The 21,034-nt window shown below is 40.5% G+C and overlaps 3 protein-coding genes across 3 annotated transcripts in view; all 3 read left to right on the top strand.

Moving 5' to 3' along the window:
• ppp1r1b (protein phosphatase 1, regulatory (inhibitor) subunit 1B) overlaps window positions 1–464 on the top strand; it is a 36,863-nt gene extending 36,399 nt beyond the window's left edge. The window contains exon 5 of the mRNA XM_037689258.1: window positions 186–464. Within this exon, the coding sequence (XP_037545186.1) occupies window positions 186–292 (107 nt within the window). The 3' untranslated portion in view covers window positions 293–464. The remainder of the gene's footprint in view (window positions 1–185) is intronic.
• Window positions 465–4,590: 4,126 nt separating this feature from the next.
• stard3 (StAR-related lipid transfer (START) domain containing 3) lies at window positions 4,591–13,037 on the top strand. Its single transcript, XM_037688617.1, has 14 exons — window positions 4,591–4,788; window positions 4,860–4,937; window positions 5,048–5,125; window positions 5,231–5,284; window positions 5,394–5,511; window positions 5,593–5,691; window positions 5,783–5,838; window positions 5,923–6,015; window positions 8,766–8,828; window positions 10,696–10,791; window positions 10,869–10,948; window positions 11,063–11,167; window positions 11,270–11,363; window positions 12,376–13,037. Exons 1-14 carry the CDS (start codon window positions 4,591–4,593, stop codon window positions 12,499–12,501), a joined length of 1,338 nt encoding a protein of 445 aa, XP_037544545.1. The 3' UTR covers window positions 12,502–13,037.
• A 4,207-nt stretch (window positions 13,038–17,244) lies between these two features.
• mreg (melanoregulin) lies at window positions 17,245–19,022 on the top strand. Its single transcript, XM_037689263.1, has 5 exons — window positions 17,245–17,336; window positions 17,465–17,627; window positions 17,818–17,908; window positions 17,982–18,145; window positions 18,760–19,022. Exons 1-5 carry the CDS (start codon window positions 17,245–17,247, stop codon window positions 18,961–18,963), a joined length of 714 nt encoding a protein of 237 aa, XP_037545191.1. The 3' UTR covers window positions 18,964–19,022.
• Window positions 19,023–21,034: the final 2,012 nt, after the last annotated feature.

Below are 21,034 nucleotides of genomic sequence, written 5' to 3'. Positions count from 1 at the left end.
ACAATTCTCAACCAACAAAACTTAATTTAAGCACAGATTCTGGTTCCAGTTTCACCAGAACTCATCTCTGACATATCTGGGTACAAACCTCGAACTAAAACTAGAAAACAAACAAACAAACCTTGAATTGCTTCGCTTTTATTTATTTATTTATTTGACATGAAGGTTTTTTTTAAACTCCTCAGATCATCCAGAGACAGAATCCACCGGACAGTTTTCCAGCATGACAGCGAAGGAGCGAGACGAGAAGGGGGGAGACAAAGTCGGGGAGAACAGTTTGGGGAGTAACTGACAGCATTTGGAGGGACGATGCGGAGGAGAGTGACGGGCTCGGGTCTTAAGAACTGGTGAAGAAATGTGTGGAGTCACGCTGGACGAGCTGCGAGTCAAACGATAGAAAGTTTCATGATGTGAGCCAAGCTTTCTGTGTTCCTTCACCTTGAAAGGGTAAGAAAAAGGGAGTTAGTGAGATTTATGAGCAGGTGAAGAACGATCCTCTGACAGCAGAACACAGACGCCACTTGGGCCCTTTTTTATAAAAAAAAAAAGAGGACGGGGCCAAGGTCAGTGTCACTTTCCTGCTTTAAAAGTCCCTTTAAAGAGGCTAAAACGTTCTTGGGTACATTTTAAGACTCACAGGATTTATATAATTCTGCTGGAAGCACTTAAACTTGTGGCGTGCGTTCTGCTTTATTTTTGAAATGGAGGCCGGTCGTCCCACGTTGTGGTGAAGCTGAAGCTTCCCAGGTGGAGAGTCCTGCTGCCGCTGACTTTTTGTATCGATTTAAAAGAAATATTTAGGATATTCTTCTCATTTCAACTCCTGTTTGTTTTTCTCATTATTTTATTGCTACTTCTTATTAAAAACATTCTCTTATTGGTTTATCGATAAATCGATATCGATCTCATCGTTTATCGATAAAGTCACAGTGTTTACACTGTTTGGTAAAAAACTCTTCTTTATGATTTGGGTCATATGATTTCCAAACCTAAATCTTTATCTAATTTTAATTATTTTCTTTAAATTTAAATAATTTGTCAGAGCGCCTCAAAAAGTATGAAAACTTTTATTTCTGTAAGTAAATCTGCTGCTCGGTGAGTTAATTTAAATTATATTAAGTACCAAAATGTATGTCGTTCATCTAAAAGTCACAGTGAGCTTTTTTCGTCTTGTGATTTACAAAATGAACTAAATTTTCAATCCAAAGGTGAAACTACCTCTAATTTTCAAAACGATTTTTTCACACATTTGAGCTGGATTTACTGTAAACTGGCAACCTATCTGAAAAACGATACGTTTAATTATAAATTACAGTTTTCTATGTAAGCATTTTATAATGTACTCCATTGATCTCTAGTGTTTTGTTTGTTTCTGAAAGAGGTATTTTTCTAATCGGAAGTGAATGTGAGGAGCTCAGCTGCCAAATGACTCACAGGCCCGACGAGCAGAACCAAGAGCCCCAAACCAGAACCAGTTTCTGCTGTTTTTATCATTAATCAAACCCTGCTTTGTAAAAGTCCAGTCAGCGTAAAACATCTTGAGTTTGTTTAATTAAATTTAATTTAATGGGGACAAGTTGAGAAATGAAACGGTTTCCAGTTGTGCCACAGATGAATGTGTCATGTTGTTTGTTTGTTTGTAAATAAAACTCAGTGAAAGTTTGTTTTTTAACCTTTAACCTGACTGGATGAGCTGTACGTTGGATGATGAGGCTCCGCAGCCGAAGCTGTCCTGTGTCGTCCACCGACTCCTTTCTGCTCCGGGCTCAGAAAACAACATCTGAGAAAAGACTTGTGTAAACTAACGCTCTTATTTTGTCTTTTACTTCCTGTTCTCTTGTTTCTCATTGTGTTGTGATTGATTTTACTTGAGCAGCTTTATGATATCACAATAAACATGTTTTTCTCCTATAATTTAGTCTGTGCTTGGTGTGTTTTATTATTATTATTATTATTATTTTTATTTGCACCACAAGATAAAACACAAAACAAATTAATGCAGACAAAAAAATTTCATGGAGAGGCAAAAAGCTCAAGGAGGTCATGTAAAGCCTTTCTCCAGAATAAATCAATAAAATAAATATATATGTATTACTTGTAAAATAATCTAATCAAAACACCAATAAAAATTAAGCACATTAGATTTAGTATAGTTTTAACATAAGTAAGGAGAAATTTGTTGAAGAAGACTGATAAACATTCACAATAATAAATTAGTTGTTTAGAGTAATAAACCAGTAAGTTATATTTTATAATAAATATCATTAATGCTGTCCAAATGTACTTAACAGTCACAACTATTGTTTGTTAAATTAATGTCAGAATTAACAAAATTGTGCCATTTCAGAATGGAATCATGAAAAAAATAAAGAACATCTTCCAAACAGTTGCAATAAATAAATAAAAAAGTTTCTAATATTTTACCAAAACAGGAGGTCTGTATTTGAAAAGATTTTAGTCAGCCATAAAGAATTATAATTTATTCATCCCTTCATATATTATTTTTTCTATAAACCTTCAGTAAGAAAACAAAGTTAAAATGAAACAAAATAAATTATTCTTTATGTTAAAATTATTACTCTTTAAATGTGCACATATACACTTCTTTTTCTAAACTTATCCTGCAACATAGTGTTTTCATTTGATGTAAAAACATATTTTTATATTAAACACTTTTGGCTAATGTTGTCTAAATCAAAGTCAATTTGTAAATCAGATAGTACAGTACATATATTATTTTTCGCTGTGATTCTATATATGAGGCTCCATTAGTGCCAAAAATATGTTTATGTGTGTATGTAAAGTGTGTATTTTAAAGACCCTTTTGCTTTTTTAACCTCAACATTTTAATCATCTGTTTAAAAAGCGAAACCGGAAGTGCGTTACACATTTTGTTTTCCCCAAACTGACAGAATTGGGAGTAAACTTCACTTTAGGAGCACTGACACGAGATGTCGAGGTTACTGAGTGCATTTTGGTTAATGTTTATAGTTTCTGGACATGTTTTTGACCCTTCACATATTCTTTATAAACATCTTGTTTTGAATGCTCTTACCGGATGTACTACCGAAAGTGTCTGTTGAAAGTCATCTTGATTGTTTTTTGTTTTTTATTGATGGTTTTGAAGCGTTATCGAGTTTTCTCTTTTAGACTGATTTGAATTTAGATATAATTTTTGTCTGTTTTGATAAATTTGAAATCTATAACTGTAAAGTTATTATTATATTTATTTATTGTAAAGTTAAGTATCTAGACTTTACGGACATCCGGTAAATATTTTCAAAATAAGAGTAAAACCAAAATGTTTTGGTCACCTGACGCCTCCCGTCGTCGTTCTACAGCGCTTCATCTTGGAGCAATTACTTCATCTTTGAAAGCCCGGAAGACTTGCAAGGCGATGATGTCGCGCTAAAGCAGGTAAGTTTCGATTCTTCAAACTTACGCTATATAAACTAATTTTCTGAAGATTTAATTAAAAAGTGTCTCATTGTTACGGCATTAGCTAATGTAGCTGTCCACTCGACATACGGTGTGTTTAATTCACATTTATAACTGTTAGCTAGCCAGGTCGAACTTGTTGAAGGGACGTTAGCCGATTGAGCTAACGGAGAGTTTATCAATCATTTCGCCATGATTCGATCTGTTTTGGGGGGTTTTTTTTTTCAAGTCACATGAACCAGTGATCCTTTTTGACAGCTTGCTAACAGGAACAGTTAACGTTGCCGGTCAGCTGTTTGTTTTTAGCAGAAGTGACGAGTCGTGAGTCATGGGATCTCTCTAACCGAATGAAACTAGAATTTCTCTTTTTGTAAACATTACAGTTTTATAGCGAAGTGAATCATCTTGACACTGTTTATCAGACGCAATAGATTATTTATAAGTGGAAGGAGGAGTCGAAACTATTTCAACTTCTAAAGTTTTAGGGAAGTATTTGTAAAACTAACTGAAATGTAACAATGTGCGTGTTTTTCCAGGATCAGCTGGCTGTGGAAGCATTTTATAAATTAAGGTTGACAATAAGTAGGTTTTGTTGGCAAGTTTCTGTAATTCTTTTCCAGTGATTCATTAGATATTTTGCTAACAGACAAACAAACACAGGAACATGCATTATTGTCCACGTTTGCCTTTTAACTGCAGGGGAGAGACATGCTTCGTCTCAAAGATTTAGTGCTTCTTTGACATGAATTACAACATTCAGCAATATGTTGTAAGAAAACAATGTTTTTATGTTGTTTTAAATAAGTTTCTTTCGGCTGCACCCTTCTGCAGGGGTCGCCACGGCGACTGAGCTTGCATGAAAGATTTGGCAACGTGTTCACACGGGATGCCCTTCCTGATGCAACCTGGACTTGAACCTGCAACCACCAAGCTACAATAATAATCAAAATATATTTTAACAAATTGTCCAAACTGTGTGTTTTGGTGTTTTCTTTTAATGAGCCTTCGTTGTTTTGCTGGGAGGAGAGGAAGTGATGTCGTTTACTTGAATCCTACTGCTTCCCTCTGGTCAAAATGACCCGGAGTCCTCGGTTTTCAAACCTCCTGACTCTTTGTTTGTCCAGGGGGGGGGGTTCCGATCTGACAGCAGGAATGCCTGGTGGAAACTACGCGGAGCTGGGGGGGAGCCTCCCTGCCCTCGCCTCCTTGAACGCCTCTTACTCCACGTCGTTGTCCCTCCCTTCCCCGTACCTGCCTGTACGAGCCATCTCCGACGTCCGCCGCACCTTCTGCCTCTTTGTGACGTTCGACCTCCTCTTCATCAGTCTTCTCTGGATCATAGAGATGAACGTGAGCGAGACGACTTCATGACGTGTCCGTGATGCAGCGAGTTGCTTTGACTCTGCTCTTCTGTCCCGCAGATCACTGGAACCCTCTGGGAAAACTTGGAGGATCAGGTTGTCAGATATAACTTCAAGTCGTCTTTCTTTGACATAGTAGTAAGTAAACATCAGCGAACATTTAAACTTTATTTTTACTAACGAGCAGGAAGAAATGCTCGTCTACGTTTATGAACGCGCAGGTAAAATATCCGTCCCTTTCATTCCAGCTTCTTGCCGTCTTTCGTTTCCTTTGTCTACAAATCGGTTATGCAGCGTTCCGATTGAAGCACTGGTGGGTTATTGCGGTAAGTCCGCTGCAGCAGTTTGATTTGAGCACGCTCTGTTCCAAGCAAATTAAATCTCACGTCTTGTTTGCTGAATCTGAACGAGAACTTCCATCTTGGTTGCAGGTTTCCACTCTGGTGACCACAGTCTTCCTCGTTGTGAAGGTCATCATATCCAACGTGAGCGTTCTTCTTCTTCTGCTGCTGCTGCTCTTATCTTTTACAGTGGACATAAAACCCAGCTTCTTGCTGTGGTTGTTGTAAAACTCTTTTGTGATTTCTGTCGCAGCTTCTGTCTAAAAATGCCTTTGGCTACGTCTTGCCCATCACCTCCTTCGTAGTGGCCTGGGTGGAGACCTGGTTCCTCGACTTTAAAGTTCTGACTCAAGAAGCCGCCGACGACAGAGGTGACGTTAAAACAAGACACGTTTAGCTCGTCTCATCAAAAACGTGTCTGTTCTTTACCCGAGTTCTTCCTCTGACCTCAGCGTATTTAGCAGTGGTGAACGCAGCCTGTGAAAGGGCTCCTGCCATCTACCCCCAAGCTGTTTCAGATGCGTTCTACTCCCCACCTGAATCTGTCGTAGGTGATTGTCTGAAGTTGTGGGTTTAACTCCTGTACGTTGATGCAGTTCATGTTTGAGCAACGGGTTGAGTTTTTGTCCTGAACCTTTGCAGACTCGGAAGAGGATCTGGATGAAGAGGGCCTTGGGCGAAAAGCTGTCAGTGCTCAGGTACCTGCGTCGGTTACTTTTTATTATTTAATAATTTTTATTCTCGCGCTCTGCTCATCGTCTCCTGTTGTTCTGTTTGTGCAGGACAAGGAGTACGTCCGGCAGGGTTGGGAGGCCATGTCTGTGGTGGAGCAGATTCTCACTCAGGAGGACAACTGGAAGTTTGAGAAAAATAACGTCAGTACTTCAGTTCTTATGCACGTGCACCGAAACACCTTTTTTTACTTTCCTGTTCAAAAGTTTTCTTCTGATTTTTGCAGAGCTTTAAAATAAAAAGAGCAAATACGCCAAGGCGTGCATCTTGGTCAGGAATCACGTGCGATGACTTTTGGTAGCGATTTGTTATACAGCGATGACACAAATGGCAAACAAAAAAGGCGCACAAAACAAATCCAGTAGTCGCTCGCTACTTTGCGGTTCGTTTATCGTGGATTCGCTCTATCGCGGTTTTTCAAAATAAGATTGGACACGACACACAATTGGTTGATTGATGGATGAGCTGCACGACTGGCATGGAAGTTTTATTTAAAATAAATTATTTAAAACTATTTAGCACCTGCTGCTCCTTTGTGCAGCCCTTACTGCAGGATAAACTTCCTCCTGCAGCTGATCAGCTGATCTGCATGCAGAGTGGAGAAGTGGGCGTGGCCAAGAGCGCTTGTAAGCAGCAGAGGCACAAAGAGGGAAATCATGACATTCTGTCTCTTTTAGAGCATTTAGACTTTAGAAATATTGTTTAGAATATCCCAAGAGTGTGGGAAGGTTTTAAAATGCGTTAATATCTACCGTATTTTCCAGCGTATAAGTCGCATCAGTCATAAAAAGCATCATGAAGAGGAAAACAATATATGACGCATTTATGAAGTGTTTTTTATGCCTTTATTTAATGGTCAAAGCAGTTTCATTATCCTGGGCGGCGCCATCCATCGCAGCCAGAGAAGCTAGCTCTGCACGTTCCTCCGCCTGCACCAGCCAAGTGAAGAGAGCGCGCACGGGAGGACGCGCTGTTGCAGTTCTTCGAAATTTAAAGCTTCAGTCAAAAATGCGTTGTATACGTTTTTTTTGTCTTCATATTTATAAGTTTCTTTGGCTTATAAGTCGCAGTACTGACAAATTATGCAAAAAACCTGAGACTTATACGCCGGAAAAAAAAAAAATAAATAAAATACATATATATACTAAAATAATAAACTACTACTTACTACTTGTACTATCAGTAGGTGAAGCCCAGCCGTGTTTGTAGCTCCCCAGCTGAGGCGTGTGTCACGGTACAGACATGATTCTGAAACTAAACTGGTCACAGAAAGTCGAACTGTCCGTGTCTGAACTGGTATTTTAATTTCAGGTGTTTGTATAATCGCAGTAGAGGTTTTATCATTTTTACAGATTTTGCAGCAGACGATGCACCGATCCACTTTTTTCCCACTTTCGATACAGAAAAACAATCTGAATTAACTTAAAACGTTTTTTTTTTTTTTAAACGCAGACATAAATGCACCGAATTACACATTTATTGAAAACTCCTCACCAGTACAGCACACTTAACACACCAGTAGATTCACAGTCTTGGTCAAACGTAAAAACAAGACAACTTTAATTTGTTCAGTCGGTGCAGTTATGAGTATAACATCAAATGTAAAATAAATAATAATGAAAATATTGAAACTGACAAAAAAACGATAGGTTTGGTCAAACGTGAAAAAATAAACTCTTAAATGTCTGTACTAATATCTGATCGGTGCATCTCTAGACTGCAACTAGTTGATGATGTCACTTTAACTTATAATGTTTTCCAAACAAACTCCTCCTATGCCCACAGCTTATTCTGGTGCGTACACAAGTTACACATGAAAACGTGGGATTTTTGTCCTGGTTCATCCAGGGTGGGCCGCCCGTCTATAAACCTCAGGATTTCCTCTTGAATCCCCTCAGAATGCAAAGAACGGACGCCTAAGCTTCCACAGATTCAGTTATGTTTTAGCTGAAAGTATCTTCAAAAACCTGGACGTGTAAGTTTGTTAGAACTGCTCATATTTTCGACATAAAACACGGAAGAAATGTCCCGTGCGAACGTCGGTTTTCTGCCTCTCGTGGTTCAACGGCTTTTAAACGGGTGCAGCATTCGAGTGGTTTCGTTCTTATCCGAGTGACGGGAGCTTTCGTGTTAATGTTTGTAAGATACTATCTGCTTCAGCACCTCTTTTCTGCGGGGTTCCACAGGGCTCAATTCTTGGACCCTTTCTGTTTTCACTCTATCTGCGCCCTTTGGGGTCTATCCTGAGGAAACATGGTCTATCAGCCGTTAAAACCCAATAGTTCTTGCTCCATTCACCCGCTGTTAAAATGTCTTGATGACATCAAGGCATGGCTTCAGATTTTTAAGTTTTTAGTTAGTCGTTCTTTACTTTCTTCCTGATTCGGACGGGATGTCGGCCCTGCTTCTGTCTGCCATTCAGCTGTTTCTCACACAGTCAGACTTCCTTCTTGGTGCGTTTATAAATCTGTTAGCCTCGGGCTGATATTTGAAAGCGTTTCTGCGAGTCTGAACTCTGTTCAGTCTCTGAACTTGAGCGTCTCGATTTAAACAAACGTGTTCATCTTGTTGCAGCTTGTGGAGAAACGTGGCTCGACTGTAACACACTTGCTCTCAGCTGGTGCATCATATTCACTCACATAAAGTTTATAGAACCAGTTTAGTAGCATATCGAACGGGAAGCGAAACCCAGCTCTTGTCAAACAACATTTTTCTCTACAGTTTCTTCCCCTTTATGTTAAACTCAGATTCTTTTTGTCTGGATTTTATTTGGTGGAAGTAAAAACAACCTAAACTTTTTTGTGGTTGAGTTTGTTTTTAGAAGAAACAAAGAGGAATTTTGTGCAAGTGAAACTAAAATCTTTCTGACATTCAGTGTTTCGTGTCGTGACAGGACATGGGAGACTCCGTTTACACTCTGGAGATTCCCTACCACGGAAAGACTTTTATTCTGAAGGTACGGTGAATGTGAAACCGAGTATCTGAACAACAAAGTTATTTTTGAAGTTGTTGATTGAAAACTTGACATCTCTATTCGTTGTCTGCAATCTGTGCCTAAATATAGTCGTACATGTTCTCATGAGAAAACACCAACAGATGACGAGAGGCACGTTTGAAACAAAACTGATAAAGCCTTAAAGTTTTGCTCATCTCGTGTATAAACTGGGTTCAGCTGTAAGTCCTCGCAGATAAATTATTCACTCAGCCCGTTTTTGTAAATATTTTAAATTTCTTGTGTGAACATTTATGAAGCATTCGCTCTATTGTGAACTATTTTTCATCTTTATGTTTGTCTGCATCTTTCTCGTCCCACAATTTTTGTGGTTTCAACAAATCATGAATCGAAACGTTCGGCTCTTTCAGGACAACTCTTCTGTGACTTTTGGTATTGGTGCAACTTTAGCTTTTTGAAATATTTAGCCTTTTCTAACACTTTTCTCATAGAAAATCTGTTTACAACCTTTTACTGCTTCAGCTTCTTTCAGCTTCCTTGTGCAAATTTAAACTTTTTCAGCTACTTTCAGCTAATTTTAGCTGTTTTTTCAGCTATTTTGCACTCATTTTATATTATTTCTGCCAACTACATTTTTGTGCATCTTCTAACTTATTTCTGCTGATTTTTAGCTTATTATGCTCCTTTCAGCTTTTTTTTGCAAGTGTCATTGTTCCCCTGTTATTTCAGCTACTATTTAGCTGTTTTTTTAATTAGCTTTTTTGGCTAATTCCACTTTTTTTTGCACTCGTTCAAACTTTTTTCAGCTTAATTCAGCAAAAAAGTGCTCTCTCCACTTCCTTCTGGTAATTTAAGCTTCTTTTAGAAAATTTTAGCTACTTTTCAGCCTTTTTTTGTTGTTGTTGCTAATTTCAGCATTTTTCAGATAATTTCCACTTTTTAGTGCTCATTTCTGCTTTTTTCATTCTAATTGGGTAAACATGTTCTGTCTGTGTTCTTATGTTAATTTAAGCATGTTTTCAGCATTTTTCAGCTAAATTTAGCCGTTTTCAGATAAATTCAAGTAATTCTTCTGGTATTTTCTGCTACTTTGTGCTTATTTCAGCTCCTTTCAGCTTTTTTCCTGCTATTTCAGCTATTTTATAGCTGTTTTGTGTAAAATTTAGCCTTTTCAACTAATATCCACTTTTTTAAAGCTCATTTCAGCTCCTTCCACTTCCTCCTGGTAGTTTGAGCTTCTTTCAGCCTTTTCAGCTACTTTTCAGCTATTCTTTTGCTAACTTCAGCTTTTTTTTTTAAATCGAATTTCCTATTTTTTCTGCTAATTTCTGCATATTTAAACCCAATTCAACAAATATGTGTTCCTTCTGATTTCTTCTGTTCGTTTAGGCTTGTTCTTCAATTCCAGCTACATTTAAGCTCGCTTTTAGCTAATTTCAGCTGTTTTTCAGCAAGTTCTTCAGCAATAAGCATTCAAATGCAATTTCTCTGGTCTTAGTTACGTATGAACACTTAGTTCCTGTATTTCTACACAAACTGGAAGAGCTGAGCTGCAGAAACAGAAGTCCGCTCACAGAAGAGTTAGTTTTTTACTCGGATCTAAACGTCACAACGGTCCATGTAAACAACATATTAAGTCCATGAACTTGTTTAAAAGGAAAACAGATTTTTCCTGTAAGTTAACGAGCACGAATGTTACAAATGAACATAAAGCTAATTTTAATTTCCACATGAGTTCTGCGTGAACACGAAACCAAAATGTTAATTTTCAGATGACATGCGGTGGAATCATTTTAAACGCGTTAGCTTTCTGCTTCTTGCAGGTTTCAGTAGACGTTCTGTCTTAAGGCCTTGGTTCTGATCTGTCCAGGCGCTCATGCAGTGTCCCGCGGAGCTCGTCTATCAGGAGGTGATCCTGCAGCCGGAGAAGATGGTCCAGTGGAACAGAACCGTTTCTGTCTGCCAGGTGGTGCTTCTTTCTTTCTGCTCATTGTTCTCTGATGCTCTGGAGCTCTGCAGCCTAACGCCGCTCTCTGTCCTCAGGTCCTTCAGCGGATTGACGACAACACGCTGGTGTCGTACGACGTCTCGGCCGGTGCGGCAGGGGGAGTCGTGTCAGCCAGGTGCGTCGATACGCGGCGCATTTTCTTCTCATCTTTTCCTTTAATCGAGCTTGTCAGGATCTTCAGTCTGAGACGGCCTCAGGTCTCACTGATGCTTTTTTCTTTCCTCCAAAGGGACTTCATTAACGTTCGGCGCGTTGAACGCAAAGGAGACTGTTACATGTCGGCTGGCATGGCAACCAACCACGACTCCAAACCCCCGTGCAGCCGCTACGTCAGGTCGGCCTTCAGCCGCACTTCCTGTCGACAGTCCAGTAAATTAGAACATCGTTTTAGTTTTAGTCTGACTTCCTGTCTAAACTGTTTCGTTGTGGGTTTCAGGGGGGAGAATGGCCCAGGAGGGTTTGTGGTTCTGAAGTCCAGCAGTAGTCCGTCCGTCTGCACCTTCATCTGGGTCCTGAACACAGACCTCAAGGTGGGAGTCTCTGATCGTTTTCAAAATGTTCCAGTTAAAGTGGGAGGATTGTAGTTGGAGTACAGTAGTCCCTCGTTTATCGCCGGGGTTACGTTTTGGACCCCCCCCTCGCAATAAGTGAACAACCGTGAAGTAGGAACATTATATTTATTTTAGTATTTATTAATATTTTAAGGCTTTATAAACTCTTCCCACACTCTTACAATGTTCCTACGTCATTCTAACAGCATGCAAGTAGCAGCTACTGCAAAATTTAAACTGGGTACTAACCAGCCTTGGGGAGTTCTCCGGTTCTACTCCGGTTCTGATCAGCTCTTTGCAGCCATTGAGCACCAAGACGCTTTTAGAGAGAGCTGGACCTTCGGATAGCCAGCACCAAACCACACAACGGTCCCGATCGAGTCCAAATCCAGTTGGAAAAAGTCTCGGTGAGCTCCGGAGGAAAAAAACTGGACCTCCAAGCAACGCCTCCCCGCTCAAGAGGCCTCATGGGCCGGCAAGCAGCTCTCGGATTGACCGATGAGGCTGGAGGTCCGGTTCTGGTCCGGTTCTGGTCCAGTTCCCGTTCCGTTCCGTACGGCTCTCTGCATCCGCTGGGCGCCGAAGTCGCTGTGAATAAGGACCGAACTTTTTCGGATCGGATCAAAACTTTCTCCATTTCAGCAGAAGGCAACAGCTGGAAGCACTGTTGGCTTCTGGGTAATGTAGTTCTTTTGACTGCGATACAGTGTAGGCTTTTTGAGAGAAAATACAAAATGGCGGCTCATAGCCAAAGTATTTTTTTTTGTTAACTTTTTATCCCGTACCGTCCCAGTCACATGAGTAATATTAAAGTTGACAATCATGTCACGTACAATTTAACGTTTTATCTCGTGTACAATCTCACTTTGAAAAACTGTGAAAGAGCGAGTCCACAAAAGTCAAACCGTGAAGTAGCGAGGGACTTCTGTACTTCAGGAAAAAAAAATCTAGTAGAAGAGCATTAACCCTTTCGCTTGTGATGTTTTCTCAGGGTCATTTGCCTCGATACCTCATCCACCAGAGCCTGGCCGCCACCATGTTTGAGTTCATGTCCCATTTACGCCAACGCATCGTGGATGTTCGGCTTCACCGCTCGCACCACCACCGCCACACCTAAAGCAGGAGAGCCCTCCTGATGCTGGACCTCCACCACTTCTGCAAACCTGGTGTAGCAGCTCGTGGGATGCTCCTGAAAGAGAAGTGCAACTATAACTGAACAGGCTTCATTTGGAAGCGCAGGAGATCAAATTTCCGACAGTTTCGTTAACGTGGACGTGCGACGAGAAGTGTCCCCGCCGGAGGTCACGGTGCACTTTACGAGACGACCTGCAGAAGGACGGGACTCATCGGTTGCGGAAGACGGCCGACTTCTTAAAGAAGAACTGCTGCAACAGCCTGAAAACAGCCGAGCCTTCTCTGACGGAACACGCCGTTTATCATTAATTTGCTGCTTTTTTTTATATGGATTTGTATCAAGAATTATCACCGCACGGTTTATCTTTTTGTTTCTTCCTTCACTTGTTCAGACTTTGCAGCTGTATTTTCAACAAACACCTGGTTTGATGGATTACAGCTATTTTGACATAAATATTCACCTTTAAACTGACGCTCGAGGTGCACTACCGCCTGCTCGCCACTAGAGGGAGACCTTGCAGGTTCATTCGTCTGTTTTTCTTATTATAAAACATAAACTTTGCCCGTTTTTAGGGTTAGGAATAAGAAAAATTACAATTCTGACATAAATTTCTGACTAAGCTGTTTTTAGTGCCAAACATTTGAGTTGCCAGATTCACGTTTTTGTCTTACGTATGAATTAAATTACAACTGACTCTTCCACAAACCTCCCTGAAGGCGTCCATAACTTTCTGTTCCTTTCATTTATTTTTTACATAATATTTGCAACGGGCCCTCCGGCTCCACGTGGGTCCTCGGAATGTCAGGATTCAAAGCTGCATCTGTTTCCAAACTGTCTCGGCGTTCCTTTAAAGAGCGAGTTGCGTTTGTTTTTCACGAGGACCTTATTTGTGCCGTCAGCTCTGAAATTCATCGTTTGTGCAGATGCTGCAGTGACGGTTGGAAATAATTGACGTACGCGGTTATTAAGGATAAATGTGTTGATTTTAGCCGCTAAGAGGGGAATATGAAATGAATTTAAAATGATTGTGCCTTTATCACAGGAATATTACACAATGGCCTTTTATTTCTTTACATTTGTGCTGCTTCCTACAAACGGACGCCTGCTCGTGCTCAGTTTCTCATCTGTCAATCAAATGTTTTAAAGCTGTCGCTCTTAACGTCTTCTGTCTAATAAAACACAAACTCACGACGCTGTACTTTCCTCCAACTCACTCACACACGCAGCATTCAAGCGTTTCACACCCACGGGGTTAAATTATTTGCAAGTGTTTCTTTAAAAATGGATTGGATGTTATTTTTCTCTTCCGGAGCCAAAGCAGAACTGAGTGGTCCTCGGCACGCTCCCTGGAGAGTCTCGGTTCTTATTCTTTCTGCAAAACAACCGTGTCTGTAAGAGAATGAGTCTTCTTGCATGTGATGCAGTTTAGTTAAATATTTGCAAAGTTTAGGTCGGAGAAACGGAAAAGAAACTTCTTTTGTAACTAGTGTGCGTGGATCTTTTGGTCCACTCTGTTTCAGTATTTAGTTTTTAATAGTGTGAACGTTTATGAAGCATTCACACTATTGTGATCCATTTTCCTTCCGGACGTTTTTCTGCATCTTTCTCGTTTCACAATTTATTTATTTTTGCTATTTCAACAAATCATAAATCAAAATGTTCAGCTCTTTCAGAACAATCCTGCTATGATGTTTGGCATTGGTGCAACTTTAGCTTTTTGAAATGTTTAACATTTTCTGCCATTTTTCTCATAAAAAATGAGATGATCTCATTTTACATCGTTCATATCTTCACACCAGTTTACATTTTACTGCTCCTTTCACATTTTGTTCTGCTTCAGCTTCTTTCAGCTTCCTTGTATTGTTTTTCTGCTTTTTTGTGATCCTTGTAGGTTCTTTCTGCTGATTTCAGCTTATTATACTCCTTTCAGCTTATTTATGCAATTTTCAGCCGTTTCTGCCATTTCAACTACGATTTTCAGCTACATATATATACTTTTTTTTGCTAATTTTAGCTTTTTATTTAATCAAATTTCCTAATTTTATGCTAATTGTTTTTCCTATTTAAACCTAATTCAGCAAATATGTGTTCTTTCTGCTTTATTCTACTAATTTAGGCGTGTTCTTCCATTTCAGCATGTTTTTTTCTAGCTAATTTCAGCTGTTTTTCAGCAATTTCTTCTACATCACACTACATTTTTGCAGGAAATGCAGTGTCTCTAGTTTTTTTACTGTAAGTTTTATTGTCTGATTCTGCACAAATTCTGCCACAATATTTGAATGATGTTGAAGGTTTTGGCTCATCAGAAGCAAAACCCTTTTATTTCCTATCAACCTTTTTGATGCAGATATTTGTACTGATTTTTTTATTTTTTAGTCTTTTCAGCTAAACTTCGGCTGTCAAGCAAATCTCACAGCTGAATGACTCTTCTACCACCGTGCTCGACAGTTATGTGCAGCAGAGGTGCACTAAATGTTCTGTTTAAGTTCGTGAACGTTCCACACCAGCTGCATTAGTTCAGAAGTTTTCTGATTTTACTCCCAGAACCTTCAGCTGATGTCTCGGAGCTTTAGAACGTTGGAGCTGCAGAGTCGCTTCTGTCCCTAAAAATAAATATAAGTAAAATATGTCCAGAGCTGCGATCAGCAGCTGAGAGGGACAAAAGAGCCACATGTTCAAGTTCAATTATCTTTACTGTCATTTGCATCACATGTGGTACATGAGGTGGAACAAAACTGTGCACTCAACGTCTCAGTTAAACCCAAAAATAGCAAAAATATGAAAGAGCAAAGGACATAAGGATTTAAAATATACACTAAATACTAACAATGTAAAATAATGTTTTTTTTCTTTCGGCTGCTCCCTTCTTCAGGGGTCGCCACAGCAAACTAAGCTGCACGAACACTTGGCAGTTATTTGTACACCGGACGCTCTTCCTGACGCAACACTCGAGCTACCACAGCCTCTGGGTGGAGCAGAGAGCTGCCGTAGGGCGCCCGGAGGAGCAGATGGTGGGGGTTAAGGGCCTTGCTCAAGGGCCCAGAGTGGGGCAACTGAGGGTAGAGACAGATGTGGGTGCTTCACCTATCCCACCCACATTTTGATGTCTGCACTGGGAGTTGAACTTGCGATCTTCCAATCACAGGCCCACCTTCTCTAACCTCTGCGCCACCACTCCCTAATGTAAAACAATACGGTGTATATTAAACAGCAGCCCGAACATGAGTCTGTAGTGAGTAGACGGGTACGAATGAATACCGCTGCATGGGTAATCAGCAGCATGAGATCAGCAGCAGCACAGTCACATAAAACCAATTAAAAATGCATTACAGTGATTTTTTTCATGAGTCTAACAGCCTCAGGGTAGAAGCTGTTCCTCAGTCTAGTGGTTCTACACTTAATGCTCCTCAACCTCCTTCCTGAGGGGAGCGGGGCAAAAAGTGTGTGTGCTGGGTGAGTGTGGTCCTTCATGATGCAGGTGGTCCTCTTCCTGCATCTGGAGGTGCAGATGTCTGCGATGGTGGGGAGACTGACTTGTGGCTCCAGAACCGCAGGTTCAAGACCTCTGTATCAGCAGCAACTTGTATTAATGGTATATATTTATTTTTATTCTCCACTTCCTCTGCACATTTGATATAAAAATATAAGCAAGACTGTGTTGTGTAAAAATCTTCAAACTGGTAGAGGATGAAAACTGGTTTTGGATCTCCAGAGTTTTTCATTCTGAAGCTTTTGTGCTTTTCTTGATAAACTGAGCGTCAGTTCTCGTCTCTCTAACCTCAGATCTTAACCTCCAGTCACACAGACTGAACTTGAACCCACTGACCCCTGATCAAAAGTCTCTGCAGCGTCCACACGTGTGGCGTCCTGCACCGCATCATGGGAGGGGGGGGGGGGGGGGGGGGATACCTGCAGATTTGACTGAAGACTTTTGCATTACAGCTGCTGTGTTGCATAAAACACAAAGGCTAACAGCTAAATCACTAAATACTGGAGGCCCACCCTGCGTGACGTGTCCTCCTGGAGGTACACAATGTCCCCAGTCAGACTAAAAATAGAAATGGGATGTAAGGACTTTTTAAAGTTTGACAAACAACCCTTGAAAGAATTGAAGTCTCTACATCCACACATTAAAGTGGAGTCAACAGAGCCGTGGTGGATTTGATTCAAACCGCCTGTTGTTGGGATGTGTTGTCCTCGAGGCAAAGCACAATGCTCAGGACAAGAAGCGTCTCACATGATTGTGCTGTGACTGTCTTCTGAGGCTATGGGTGTGTGTTTTTAACATCCATGAGGGCGGAAGCCTCTTCAGAGCCCTTCTTGTCCTGCATGAAAGGCTGACGAGAAGCCGTCCCCGCGCTGCAGACGAGCTTCATCTGGAGGACAAACCTGGACGCCGAGCGGCGCGCTGGCCGGATCGTGGAAGATGGGAAGATGAAAGTTGGTCAAACTGAGCGTTTTGTGTTTCCTTTTGCCACAAGTTCCTTCTGAAAGTGAGCGAGGAGTCGGAGAGGTGGAGCACACGGATGGTGACGGATGATTTTTCTTGTTTTTTTCAACGACACCCTGCGATCTAGATCCACTTTTTGAAAACGTTTCTGTGAAGCGTTCACACGAGACGCTGAGCGGCTGGAGCTGGTTGAACAAAAAGAGCCCCATCGTTCGGAGGAGACAAACTGAACCTCCCTCTGGAGTTCCCAACCCGCCTGGTTCTGGTCCTGTTAGATGGGTTCGGCCTTTAAGAGGTTCTGCACGCAGTTGTGCTGCTGCTGCTGCTGCGCCGACGATGACGACGACCAAAAACAACCTTTAGTAACGTAAGTTGACACGGCCCACAGCAAACTGATTAGCACGTTGCTAAAGACCCAAAGATCAACATCTGCGATGACGTTTGTGCAGATGTTTTCAACAAATCGTTGATTCTTGTGTTTGTTGACCCACGCAGTCCTGATCCACTGGACTATTTTACTCGTGAAGTCCAGAAGAGGCGAGATGAGGAGACCAACCTGTGGAGCGAACCTGGAGACCCCAGCCACACGGAGCGAGACGACGACCGCACGCTTTACGGACTGCTTCAGGCCAGGAACATGACCCGGGTTGGGTCCACGGTACGAGACGGGCAGACGGCTCATTTAAACTTTGGTTTAGAGGAAACAAAGACCAGACAGATGTTTCAAATGGGCTGAAACTAAACAGAGTTTACCACTTTGTAATTTCTTGAAGTTTTTCTTCATCGAAGCCGATTCAAAGATGATTTTTTTTTACACACGATGAGATATTTCTGACTTTTCTTTGCAGGGTTACCGTCGTCTGAGTGTCGACATCGAGGCCATGAGAGACACGCGCAGAGAGGTCAGGGACAAATGGAGAACCATCCTGGAGAACCTGGGTAAAGACGGAGCAGTTACACAAACAAACACCTTCCAGTTGCTTCTGTTAACCTCTGTGCTCGTCCTCTCCAGGCTTCATGGCGGAGGCAGACTCCCTGCTGACCGTGTCTGCTGGTGCGTCACATGACCGCATGCATGACGCCTCAGCAGCGCGGGCCTTGCTTCACACGCTGCACACCGAGACCTCCATCTTCAACGGCAACGAGCCTCCGCCGGAGAGATACCTGTTCATCCTGGTGTGGGAAGAAAACTTCTTTATTCCAAATCAGGGGTGCCAAAATGGAGAAAAAAGAAAAACATAGTCCAAGTTGAAGCCAATCCAAAATGGCTGCCTCAGCTAATCTACGTTAGCAACACACAACTGGTTATAGGGCAACGATTTTCACAGATATTGAGTTAGGACTCGGGATTAAAAGATGTCCTTTGAGCTGTTTGTGTCGCTCTTTTTACATCAAAATTAAAGATTATTTTTAAACGTTTAAAATATGACCCCAGCGGCACAGATCCAATGGCAGCACCCCTTCAGTTTAACACAGGTGGTAATTTCTCAGATTACCCTGAACTGAAGTTTGTGTTTTAAGAACTTCGTCTGCAGTCATGTGAAGTAGAGTTTACAGGCAGAAATCACAAAAGAAATAAACATTTCAGGCGTCTTTTATGACCAAATTTGAAATGGATTATGTAAAACCGTCCTTTGTTGAGGATTTTATGCTTTAACACGACTTCAAAGTCAAATTTGTCTCCCAGATTAGGAAGAAAATGGCTTCAGTCGCACATCGCTCACTCAGTGTTGGATAAAAGACAACATCCGGCTACGGTTGAGTACAGCTCTTTCTTTTTCTCCTCACAGGATCGCCTCCTGTACCTGGACATAGCTGAGGATTTCCTGGCGAAGGCAAAGCGCTTCTATCCTCCGAGAGATGGTTCTGAAGACGAGGAGGAGACGCCAGGCCTCGCCATCAACCTGCCGCTGCTGCTGGCCAGAGTCCAGGCCATGAACGGACGTGGTGCAGAAGATGAGGATGAAAGTGATGAGAGGGATGATGAAAACTGAGCCTGAAGATTCGCAGGCTGCAGTAACAGAAGATAGCCAGCAGGGGGCAGTAGTCAGCAACGCAGAATGCCTTCAGGTGTCTTATTTGTTTCAGAATTTTAGTTTAAATAAAACAATTAGGCTGAATATATTCTCCTTTATTGCACAGCTTGAGTCCTTCTTTTATTTTCTTTCTTTAAAAAAAAGTTTTGAGATTTGTAGGAGAAAGTTAAGTTGAGTGTACAGAAAGTTTGTCCGCCACTACTGATGTAATCTGATGTCCTCCTTGGTTTTACGGTGATATATGCTACTAAAATCAAGTTGTTTAAATCTACATTAGGCTTTGAATTTAGTTGAGAAATAGTAAATGATAAAGTATGGGGTGCCGTTTGTAAATTTACACAGTCAAACATTAACAGCAACATTTTGGTTTATTTAAACTTTCATCTAAAAAACAAAATTGCTTTTTTTTCACAGTCATATTTTCACCTTGTCGTTCATACATTTATAAATGTCATAGTTCTAAACTAAACATTTAATTTAAAAGCTAAATATTTAGTTTACAAACTAAATACTTAACTTGTAATTTAAATAGCAAGATAAATATTTAGCACCACACTAAATATTTAGTTTATAAACTAAATGTTTATGTCCAAGCTAAATGTTTAATTTACAAAGTAAATATTTAACTTGCAAGTTAAATATTTAGTTCACTAAATATTTAACTTTATTTAGTGGACTAAATATTTATGTGTAAATTAAATATTTAATTTCCAAGCTAAATATTTAATTTCTAAGCTAAACATTTAATTCCTAAACTAAACATTTAATTTAATTAAATATATAGCTCGGACCTAAATATCTATTTTCCAAGCTAAATATTTAATTTGCAAAATAAATATTTAATTTGCTAACTAAATATTTTGTTTACAAACTAAATATTTAACTTGCAAGTTAAATATTTAGTTTGTAAATTAAAAACATTTAGCTTGGACATAAACATTTAAGCTGTAAACTAAATATTTAGTGTGGAACTAAACATTTAAATATTTAACTTGCAAGTTAAATATTTAGTGGACTAAATATTTAGGTGTAAATTAAATATTTAATTTCCAAGCTAAACATTTAATTTCTAAACTAAATATTTAATTTACTAACTAAATATTTTGTTAACAAACTTTGCAAATTAAACATTTAGCTTGGACGTAAACATTTAAGCCATAAACTATATATTTAATGTGGAACTAAATATTTAAATATTTAACTTGCAAGTTAAGTATTTAGTTTGTAAATTAAATATTTAGTTTGGAACTATGACATTTATAAATGTATGAATCACATGTTGAAAATATGACTTTAAAAAAAAAAGAGCTAATTTTTCCTTATGAAGAGCTAAATAAACCAAAATATTGTTGTTAATTTTTGACTGTTTGCAAACGGCACCCCATAATAATGCTGCTGTTACTGTGAAGACTCTCAGGGGGTCCAATGTACGTGTGACGTGTGTGGGGGAGCTTTTCCTTTAGAGCAATCTTTAAGAAAAAAGGGGAGAAGTTTCCAAATGAAAGTGTGAGTCTGCGCACGTGTTCAGGTTGAAATAAAGTTTCTGCCTAAAACAATCAACCTTTATTTATACAGGTAAATCTAAAACATCTGGTTCGTGCAGCGTCGTGTTGATGCAGCGTCCAGTCGCTCTAAATTTAGATTGTTGACATGAAGAATAATAACTCTGGCTGTCTTCAGCAGCCAGGAACAATCAAAGTTTGAAGCTTTCAAGCAGAGTACTTTTCCAGCTCCCTCATGTGGCCCATCTGTTGGGTATTTGTGCTCCTCTCACCTGCTGCAGGCTGTCGGGCTCTGCCTGCCCCCCCCCCCCCCCTGAGGCCTGCAGGCTGTCCGGCTATGCCTGCCCCCCCTGAGGCCTGCAGGCTCGGTGATGATGGCGTTTTGGCAGTCAGCTGCTTCTTGTTGTTACATAAGAGTGGAGGCGCATGCTTGGGCGGATACGAAGCCCTGAGAGTGTGCAGGAATCATCCTCGGAGTTGTCTCCACTCAAACCTGCTCTTTGTGTCTGTGTGGGGGGTGTCTCGCC

Source organism: Nematolebias whitei, chromosome 15 (assembly GCF_014905685.2).
Source record: "Nematolebias whitei isolate Nwh7 chromosome 15, NemWhi1, whole genome shotgun sequence".
Classification (NCBI taxonomy): Eukaryota; Metazoa; Chordata; class Actinopteri; order Cyprinodontiformes; family Rivulidae; genus Nematolebias; species Nematolebias whitei.
The sequence above is the reverse complement of the archived record's forward strand: the minus strand, read 5'-3'. Positions and strand labels throughout refer to the sequence as shown.